The sequence below is a fragment of the Ictalurus punctatus genome, chromosome 19 (assembly GCF_001660625.3).
Source record: "Ictalurus punctatus breed USDA103 chromosome 19, Coco_2.0, whole genome shotgun sequence".
Taxonomy (NCBI): domain Eukaryota; kingdom Metazoa; phylum Chordata; class Actinopteri; order Siluriformes; family Ictaluridae; genus Ictalurus; species Ictalurus punctatus.
The window spans coordinates 24,522,915-24,533,262 of record NC_030434.2 but is presented as its reverse complement, the minus strand read 5'-3'; the positions used below and the strand labels follow the sequence as shown (position 1 = coordinate 24,533,262).

The window sequence follows — 10,348 nt, the reverse complement described above, 5'->3', positions numbered from 1 at the left end:
GAAGGAGTCTCCAGTGCGAGGGCTACAGGACTCGTTTCAAAACGTAACTATACACCGCTGAATAAAATTTTAAAAAGCACGTATGGTCCTTTAATGAATAAAAATGGTAGTAACTGCTGTGGTGTAAGAGGAATGAAACACATCGGGACGTCCCGCGTTATTGAGACGTTCTCTGTTGTCGCGGATTACTTTCCTACAACGGCACAACAACTTCAGGAGTGCTTTATGTCTTTATTAGGGATTGAAATGAAGCGTGCCGACCAACTTGTAAATGGTAAATATCTCGTAAACGATTTTAATTGACCACACATTACAGCTGGCACGTTGCAAAGAAAAAACTTAAGAACTCAAGTCACTTTTTTTTTTCTGGTTTTTTTTTTTTTTTCCTTAAAGTCAGTTTTACTCGTTACATTTCAAAAAAACACCCCAAATTTCGACGTACTCGACGGGTGAATATAGTACACCAAGACACCACTGTGGATTACATTTGACGTAACACTTCCTCAGGATCACCTTCACTGAGATCAATATACTGAATTAGAAACTTTGTGTATCCCATTTTGTTTGTTTAAAAGCACAATTTTTTTTTTTATACTTTCTGAAGGAAGAAAAGAAAAAGGAAGGAAGAAAGAAAAAAAAAAAAGATACAATAATGAAAGTAAGGTAAGTGTGATGGCAGCGCGGTGGAGGAGCCGGATGGTGTTGAACAGCATCAGAGAGAGAGCAGGCAGCTGGGAGTCGGAACGTGAGCACTCCCATCTCTACTGCTGCCTCCTGGTGCGTGGTGTGGGTCGTGTAGCGTGACGCGCTGCTGGATTGCCCCACCCTGCACTCCTCGTGTTAAGCTCAGCTCCGCGGGCCGTTTTGTCGTTTCTCGTTTATTCTTTTATTTTACTGGGTGATGGAGATTGAGGTGGCACAGCACTCTGCAGGGGATCTGATCACATCTGATCTGGGCCTGTCCTGGACCTCTCTCCTCTCCGCTCCGCTCCACTCGCTCGCTCTTCCCGGTCCACACCTCAGGCCTTGATCTCAGCCGGAGGGCAGTACAGAGCGTCCGAGTTCTCCGAAGACAGCTCCTCTGTCGGACAAGCGTGCAAAGATTTTAGCTTAGAGCTGGGCGATACGACCTAAAATATCGTATCGCGACCCCCGGGCATTTCTGTGACACACGATACGCATTTTAAACGTGACTGCTGTAAATAATAAAAACAGTTTAATCATTTAAACAGGAAGTTCCAGCTGATTCCAGTCGGCTTGTAATGATTAAAAAACTATTATCGTAGATATTGCGATATTTCTATATACAGTATTATTTCGTCATATCGCTCAGCTTATTGTAAATCTCTCTCTCTCTAAAATATATATATATATATATATATATATATATATATATATATATATATATATATATATATATATATACATATACATACACACACACACATAATTAAAATATACTGATCTTGAAAACGAACTTTAGCGGTTAGCTAGCTAGCGTAGAAGTGTTAGGCTTTAACACGTGTTAAGATGCTAGCATGGTCATTTTTGAGGTACTGTATGGATGTATGGAGATGTTTCGGGGCGTGGTCAGCGTTAGTAAGGACGCAGATGGTTCAGGCGAGGTGTGACGAGGACTCACCGGGCAGCACGCACTTCCACAGTCCGTACGTTTTCCCTACGGCGGTCTGCCACAGGCGCAGCGTCCCGTCCTCGGAGCCGCTGGCGTACAGCTCTCCGTCAGGACTGAAGCGCACGCAGTGCACAGGCCCGAAGTGACCCTTATACGACTCTGTAAGACGGGAGAGTCGAAGAGAAAAAAAAACAGCAAAAAAAAAACAGCGATTACACTTTAACCCCACGCACTGTTTCGTTCCTACGTTGATTTGCATATTCAAATCCAGCGACGACGATGTCACGAGTCTGAAATAACTCTATAAACACCGGCTGGTGAGAAACACCTCCGGGAAAGCCTCCGCACTACGGTCACTACGGTGAATATGCTAAACGAACAGGAAGTCCCTTTAAGTTCCTACCCATTTCCTCCTTGGTGGTGTAGTCGTATTTGTAGAGCTTGAAGTCGTCTCCTCCTGCGACGAAGAAGTCTTTGTCGGGATGCAGGGAGGCGGAGTGAATGGAGGCCGGAGCGTCCACGGTCTTGATCAGGTCCAGGCTACAGACACAGGATGTGTCGTGAATAACCGGTTATATAATAAATTATATATCTCACCCACACACACACACACACACACACACACACACGTAAATGAATTTAAAATTCATGCATGGCTTCCCTGCTGAAAAAAAAACAAACAATAAACAACCATCAGACATTCTAATGGTTTCCACTACAAATCCCAATACAAACCATCGGCTAACTGTTAAAACCATTACAGATCCTTAATGGCATCCACTAGACATAACATTCCCATTCACTATAACCATTACAATTCCCATTAAAACCATTACAAATTCTATGTAGGTTTCTATTGTTTTTTCCCCAGCGGGGTTTCTACAGACGCTCCCTACATAACGTGTAACGACTTACGCCCAGCACAGCGCTGCTTAACTCTGCATTCTGATTGGTCAGAAGGAAAATCAGCCGCAAATCGCAGGGACTCGTAATGATAAACGGGTTTAAAGTCCGTATAATCCTTGAGGCGGTGACGCTTTCTGCGAGGAGACGTTCGATCGACGTTTACGGACGTTGAAGGAGTCTCCGGCGTCGGAGGTAAAGCCGTAGCCACGTTTTCCGCCGCGTTTACGCTCGTTTCTTGCTAAACGGGAACTGGCTTGTTTTCGCAGATGTTCCACGGCGTTACATATCGCACGCGTTTATACAGAGCGATTTCTCCTAGTGTGTACGTGTTCGAAATCCACCGATACGGATCGGCGATTCTGACGACGTCATCCCGCGCTCCGTACCGCGTCAGATTTTCGGTCCGCTCGGACGCTCTCGAGAATCTGAAGCGTAAAAATCGCCTCGCTGAATCCGTTCCGAGTTGGGTTTTTTTTGTTGAGTACGGATTAGCCCGGGCTGTGAGGTAAGCTGAACGCTATTGGCGGTTTAAAAAGAGGGAGGAGCTACTCAATATACCCCACCGTGACTTCCCGTTTCAGTGGAAATTACGTCAGCGCCCCGAATAACTGCTATTTAAAAGCTTGTTACTTTAATTTAACAGCTCTTTCGTTGGCTGTTAATATATTTACTATCTTTGTAGTAGCTTTAATTAAAATATATTATATATATATATATATATACACACACACACACACGTCCAGTTTGATTTCTCTTTAGACACACGTCGTATTTTACGGGTCGTGCTACTTAAACCTATTCTGCTTGGTGTATTCCTTTAAGATGGCTCACGTGCAATGGCACAAAGGAAGCCTAACACGCACATGGCATCTGTCACTCTCACACACACACACACACACTCCAACACCTGTCGCCCTTCATGCAAACTCGTGTGTGATGAGCAGCTTGCGCTTTACAGGACATCCGCCCTGGCGACCGCAGCATTTGTTATTTACGTTTGAGCGTTGTAGAAGGCGACGGTCCTTCCGTAGGTGATGACGAGGACCTCGCCGTCAGGGACGTACTCCATGCTGCCGACGGACGCCTCGAACGACAGCGTCTTCACCACCTCGCCCGTGTTCCTATCCCACAGACTGAATCAGACACAAAAACAAGAGCAAATGTTGACTCTTCGGGCGAGGAGGAGTCACTCGTTTACTGACTCCCCACACACACACACACAGGGAGCGTGCAGAGATGAAAGGGTGTTACCGTATGGTTTTATCATCGGCGGCAGAGAGGATCTGCTGATCATCGTTACACCACAGCGCCTTCTTAATGGCTGATGTGTGGCCCGAGATCTCTCGCGGCTCTACAGAGGAAGCACGATAGTTTCATTCACGACACGCAGGGCTTGTCGATGTTCACGCAAATATAATCGAGGTATTCACTTTAGGATATACAAGTACACACACACACACACACCGCCGGTCAAAAGTTTGTGGACACTCGAATGAAATGTTTCTCATGATCTTAAAAAGCTTTTGATCTGAAGGTGTGCGATTAAACGTTTGAAATCGGCGTCGTAGACAAAAAAAAAATATATAATCGTCCCGACGTATGCGTTTCTTTCGTTAGAATAATACTTTCCCTTTCACAAATAGTTCCATTTGTGCTACTCCAGAGTTTTGATGACTTTATTATTATTCTAAAACGTGGGGAAAAAATAAAAATAAAGAGAGAGTGTGTCTAAACTTTTGAGCGGTAGTGTATATACGAAAGTAAGGAAGATAAGAAAATGAGGTTATTTTTCGTACCTGCTTCAGGCTTGTTCAGGTCGTAAATACGCAGCACTTTATCATTTCCTCCTGTTAAAAGGCAGCTACTGTCCTATTCAAATATATATGAAAAGAAAGGTTTAGGTTAACAATATATACATTGAATAAGGGATAAAACACTGCGTGTCATGCTGTTACAGGAAAATACAGAGAAATAATCAGCGACGTGACGAAGATACCGCATCCGGAAGCGTTTTATTCCTTTGACACAAAAACAATCTGCGTGAGATCACGCGTTTTTAATCGTTGACATTATATGTAAATTGATAGATTTGCAGCTCCGTTTCATTTTTTCCCCACTCCGTCTTGGAGCGGTGGTTAGCTAGACCGTAGTAAATCTAGCTAGCTGACGTTAACTAGATGATAGAGGACGTTACAGATTGATACAGCTGAACTTTATTACAAAAACAAACAGTACTGACTGTACCATGAAAAGTTACTGCACTTCTTTAACTGAAATAAATAATAAACACATTTTAACTATTAATAAATCTAAAAGTAAATGGACATTCATTGGAGTGGAGTTACCAAAAAGTAACACTTGGAATAACAAATAAAAACGAAGGACAATTAATTAATCAAAAAACACTTCAAATAACACAACAAAATTTGTCGGATAGTTTTTATTTCCACCTCTAGAGGCCGCTCTCGTGCTGTGTAATCCGTGTGGGTTTTTGCCAATACTCGATCATTTATCGGTGCCGGTTAATCAGCAAAACCGGTCGATCGGTCGGCGTCAAACACGTGACCATCGTTATCTAGGTCTGCTAGTCTCAAGTCAAACGTGTACTGATCGATTTTATTTCACATCTATGAACCCGAAAAGCGAGGACGCGAGACGGGAGCACGTCACTAACCCGAGTGACGCTTGTGGGCGTGTTGCGTCCGTCCAGAGTGTTCAGGACCGGAATGTAGCCTACGGCGCGCGATTTAGCGCAGTATGCCATTTGTTTGTCATTTAAATATATTTTAAATTAATTCGAATGTATTTAAATAACATGAAAAAAGTTCACACGAATGAACTAAAAATGCGCTACTCGGCGTTAACGGGGAAAATGCAAAGTGGGTGGTTTGCACGGCCGAGCTCGAGCGTGAGGACGAGAAAGTGCAGTGCGACAGTATGATCACGTATACATTACAGCACCGTGAAATTATTTTCCTCGCATACCCCAGCATGTTAGGAGGTTGGGGTCAGAGCGCAGGGTCAGCCATGATACAGCGCCCCCTGGAGCAGAGAGGGTTAAGGACCTTGCTCAAGGGCCCAACAGTGGCAGCTCGGCAGTGCTGGGGCTCGAACCCCCGACCTTCCGATCAGTAACCCAGGGCCTTAACCTCCAAGTTGTTATTGTAATATATATAAAATAATAATAATATATATATAAAATATCACATCAGCACCGTGATTTGAAGGTCTTCTTCGTGTATGCACGCTCGTAAGGGAAACTTTGCGATGGAAGATCATGGATGCATCATTGTACGCGTCATGAGAAAGTGACAGCTTCCATTGTGTAAAAAAACAAAAACAAAACAAACAAAACACCTGGCCAGGTGTGACACAGGTGCATGCTCGGTTACCAAAGCAGACTCAGGGGTAGAGATAGAGATAGAGAGGGAGAGAGAGCGCTAACGTTTCTATAATGCCCTGCTTCGTGAAATGAAAACATTCAGAGTGAGGCGTGTCTAAATTCTGGATTCTGATTGGTCAGAATAGCAAGGTGTTGATTTATTTTCAGTAACAGCCGCTCCGACAGTCGTGCAGCTTTACATCCACGCGCTCTTCCTAATTCGTTACCGTACTGCTGTGGTGTAAGAGGAGTAAAACGCGTAACGGTGTTTTTCTTTGCGCTGCATGTTCTCACCTGCGTGAAGTTGACGGATTTGACGATGTGCTTGTGCGCCAGCGTGAGGACCTCGTCTCCCGTGACTGCGTCCCACACCTTTCTGCAAAATTAAATTAAAATAAAACAGAACCACTCCTTTAGAACCCATAATGGTACCAGCGTTGCGTTTTACTTCGTTGATCAAGCTGGATACGAACGGATTTCTACGTAAATCCTGCTGGGAGAAAGTATTTACCCCCCCCAATCCTGATTTCTTCTGTTTTTGTGCATCTCTCATACTAAACAGTTTCAGAAATTAAAACAAAATCTAAGCTAAAACAAAGGCAACCTGAGTAAACAGTTTTTAAACGATAATGTTATTTATTGAAGCAAAAAAAAATTTATCCAATACCAACTGGGCCTATGTGAAAATGTATTTGCCCCCGTAGTGCTAACTCCCCAAATCTGTGAAACTGCATTCATAGGTTACTGCATAGATTACTGCAAACCCTGTTCAATCACATCAACACTTAAATAGAACTCTCTCAACAGCATGAAGTTGGTTACTTACTGAATAACACACTATGACAAAGTTGAAAGAAATTCCAGAAATGATGAGGAAGAAGGTGATTGAAATGCATCAGTCTGGGAAGGGTTACGAAGATAATTCAAAGTCTCTGGGACTCCAGAGAACCACAGCGAGAGCCGTTATCTCCAAATGGAAAAACTCGGCGCAGTAGTGAACCTTCTCAGAAGAGGCCGACCTTCCAAAATTCCTCCAAGAGCACAGCGACGACTCATCCAGGAAGTCACAAAGGAGCCAAGGACAACATGAAAAGGACCTACAGGCCTCTCTTGCATCAATAAAGGTCACTGTTCATGACTCCACTATCAGAAAGACACTGGGGGAAAATGGCTCCATGGAAGAGTGTTGAGGTGAAAACCACTGCTAACCCTGAAGAACATTAAGACTCGTCTGAATTTTTCCCAAAACACACCTCGATGATCCTCAAACCTTTAGCGAGAATGTTCTGTGGACTGATGAGTCGAAAGTGGAACTGTTTGGAAGACAGACGTCCCGTTACATCTGGCGTAAACCAAACACCAATATTCCACAAAAACATGAAACATCATACCTACGATCAAACATGGTGGTGGAGGCAGTGTGATGGTGTGGGGATGCTTTGCTGCTTCAGGGCCTGGACAACTTGCAGTAATTGAAAGAAACATGAATTCTGCTCTCTACCAGAAAATCCTAAAGGAGAATGCCCGGTCTTCAGTCCGTAAGTTGAAACGCGGACGCAACTGGATTACGCAGCAAGACAATGATCTAAAGCACAGGAGTAAGTCCACCTCTGAATGGCTGAAACAGTGTGCCTCCAGTGTGGCTGAACTAAAGCAGTGGGCCAAAATTCCACCACAGCGCAGTGAAAGACTGATCTCCAGTTATCAGATAAGTTTGGTTGCACTTATTGCTGCTAAAGGTGGCACAACCAGGTCTGAAGTTTAAGCGGGCAATTGGTTTTTCACACAGGTGATGGATAACTTTTTTGTGTTTTTGCTTCAATTAAAAAAAATTAAAAGATCTAAAACTATTTAGTATGAGAGATACACAAAAACAGAAGAAATCAGGATGGGGCAAATACTATTTCACAGCACTGTAGAAGTGAATCAAAACAACTTCCGGATTCTGGTTTTTTTCAGCCTTCACCCTGATTGTCCGTTTCAGGTCCCAGCTCTGTGCACGTGACCTTTTATGGAGTTTTGTGGGCGTCGGAGCTCGACTTAACAGATGATACACTAACTCGAGGGTTCGTGACCAGATTCGGACAAACTGGTCGATTTGTTAAACAAATGCTACGTCCAGAGCAACGCAGGTTCGGTTAGCGAGCACAAGGTAAAACAAAACAAAAACGTTTTCACGTTCCTAAATTACCCACAGTGCTGTTCTGCTCGTAGTGCTGCAGTGTTATTAAGCCCTCGCTTCAACTTTTAACAAAAGAGAGCGATGCGGCGGAGCTTTAGTGCTTCGGTCTGATCACCTTCCAACCCTTTTATACCTTATCTACATCATCTCATAGATCACTAACCAGCCACGCGAATATACGAGCTCGTATAGCCGAATTGCATTCTGGGCCGTCTGCACGATTATTAACATGACGGCTGAGCGAAGTGAAGGAAACCTCGGAGACCGTCTACGTTTTTTTTGTTTTTTTAATCGCCAGCAACATCCTCCACGATCACTAAACGCCGCCGAAATATTTCAAAAACAACCAGAGTGTGGAGTTTTTTCCTTACGCAGAGAAATCGGCAGCCGCTGTAGCCGCCTTCGTAGCTTCTTTGTTTAAGGTGGCGCCCCAAACAGCACCTTTGTGACCCAAGAACGTCCCGATCCAGTCCCCTGTGTCTCCCTGGCGCAACATTGGTTTACCATCTGCCCAGGAGGAAAGAAGAGAGAAGGTGTTATGTCATACTAAAGACTGATTTGCATAAATTTGCATACAGGTGTCAAGGTGCTAAGCGAAATGACAATAACAAAAACGTGACAAATACCGTCAAGACGTGATTTAGGCTCGTCAACAGACTACGTGAACTCGATAACAGACTACGTGAAGGAGCGCGTATGTTCTTCGTGAAGATCCTCCGACGATAGATCTACGATGAAAGGAAACGATTCCGAAACGATTTTTGCGAGTTCATCCTCTTGTGGAAAACTACTCGAAACGCTGAAAATCGTTGATGATGTTTGCTGGTAAACGAGACCTTTCAGCTGTACTCGCGTTCGACGCGCGTGAATCGCAGAAGGCTTCGGCTGTCGTGACGACGTCACACGACGCGCCTCGGCCCGAACGTGCGAAAAATCGGCGGTAATGTTGAAAAATAAATAAATAAATAAATCGTCGCGAGATCCTCCGAATATCGGCAGAACTTCAGATATTCGTGAGACCGCGAAACCCTGGAGGGACCGGATATTTTCCGTTCGGGATCAAAAATCTCGTCCGAGCTGGGATAACGTGTCGTTCTTCCTGTCGGTGCGTTTCACGTAAACGAGCGTCGGCCATCTTAGGTCGTGACGTCACGTGTCCAGTGAAAGATTTCGAGGTTCTTCTTAAGGGGTTCCGTTCAGTTTTTTTCCAGCTCGGGTTTCTGTTTTAAAACGTTTGACGCTGTGAAAAGCTTGATGATGTTTTTTCTTCTTCTTTTGCTTCAGATTAGATGATCATACAGTGAGTATGGGACATGAATAAGGATGATGAGGAGTGCCATTCAGACTCACCTTTACAAGCACTGATGAGAAAATAGCCATAAGGAGTGATTCCGCTGAAGGCCAGATCCACAACAGGCCTGGTGTGACCGGAACACGTGAGAGGAGTCTGCCTCATAGCCATTTCTACAACGTTAAACCTTGGATAGAAACCGGAAATGACAGGAAGAATAATAATATTAGGGTTAGATAGCTATATATATATAGAGAGAGAGAGAGAACACCGGGCCTGGTCAAGACATTAGGAACAGATGATTATAATAATAATTATTATTATAATAAAAACATGTAAAATATGCCCAAAACATTCACAAGGGTATGTGTTTTTTTAAAAAAAAATAAATATGTCAAATATCACGCGCTAAGCTAGGTAACTAGCCACGTTAGCTTAACGCCACACAGCTAGGCGCCTAGCTTAGCATTAAAGCACCTGTGACAGCGCGCGCAGACAGCAATGTAAACAACACGCTAACGGTTCCTCCAGACAGGACAGAGAAAGCACTAAAGGTGGACTTCGTGACGCGGAGAGCTTAGCGAAGAACCGCGCACCCAGTGCAAAGTGCTGTGCCACCGGCTGAAGCTACACCGGAACACCGTTGGTCAGTCTTTCCCACGGGGAAAATCGCTAATGCTAACGCTAACGCTAATGCTCATAAAGACCGATAGAGGGCGCCATGGGCTGATTTGCATATTCATTGTAGCGTCATGATTATTTGCATGGAACGATTTTTTTTCTGTATATATTTTATATATATATATATTTTTTTTTCAGATTAAACATTATAAATGTATTTCTTATAGGTAAAAAAAAAAAAACTTTGGTCACGGCATCACAGCCTAACCATTTACTTATATACGTATGAAATCTAAAAAAACAAAACAAACAAACGACAAATTAGATCGTGTT

General features: G+C 43.7%; 1 protein-coding gene across 2 annotated transcripts; it reads right to left on the bottom strand.

Moving 5' to 3' along the window:
• Positions 1-211: 211 nt before the first annotated feature.
• On the bottom strand, positions 212-10,096 carry strap (serine/threonine kinase receptor associated protein). 2 transcript variants are annotated; one of them, XM_017493941.3, is made up of 10 exons: positions 9,872-10,096; positions 9,454-9,581; positions 8,475-8,610; positions 6,216-6,297; positions 4,336-4,408; positions 3,791-3,890; positions 3,535-3,672; positions 2,037-2,173; positions 1,643-1,792; positions 212-1,081 (listed from the first exon to the last, which is right to left on the bottom strand). In XM_017493941.3, exons 2-10 carry the CDS (start codon positions 9,563-9,565, stop codon positions 1,020-1,022), a joined length of 990 nt encoding a protein of 329 aa, XP_017349430.1. In that variant the 5' UTR covers positions 9,566-9,581; positions 9,872-10,096; the 3' UTR covers positions 212-1,019. The 2 variants fall into 2 exon arrangements, with proteins under 2 accessions (XP_017349430.1, XP_053544049.1); XM_053688074.1 differs by having other exon boundaries at positions 9,991-10,087.
• Positions 10,097-10,348: the final 252 nt, after the last annotated feature.

Coding starts and splice junctions, on each gene's coding strand:
- strap (XM_017493941.3), bottom strand. CDS start 9,565: ATGGCTATGAGGCAGACTCCTCTCACGTGTTCCGGTCACACCAGGCCT. Junction 3,891..4,335: donor CCTGAACAAGCCTGAAGCAG/GTACGAAAAATA, acceptor CTTCCTCTGTAG/AGCCGCGAGAGATCTCGGGC. Junction 1,082..1,642: donor GTGGAAGTGCGTGCTGCCCG/GTGAGTCCTCGT, acceptor CTTGTCCGACAG/AGGAGCTGTCTTCGGAGAAC.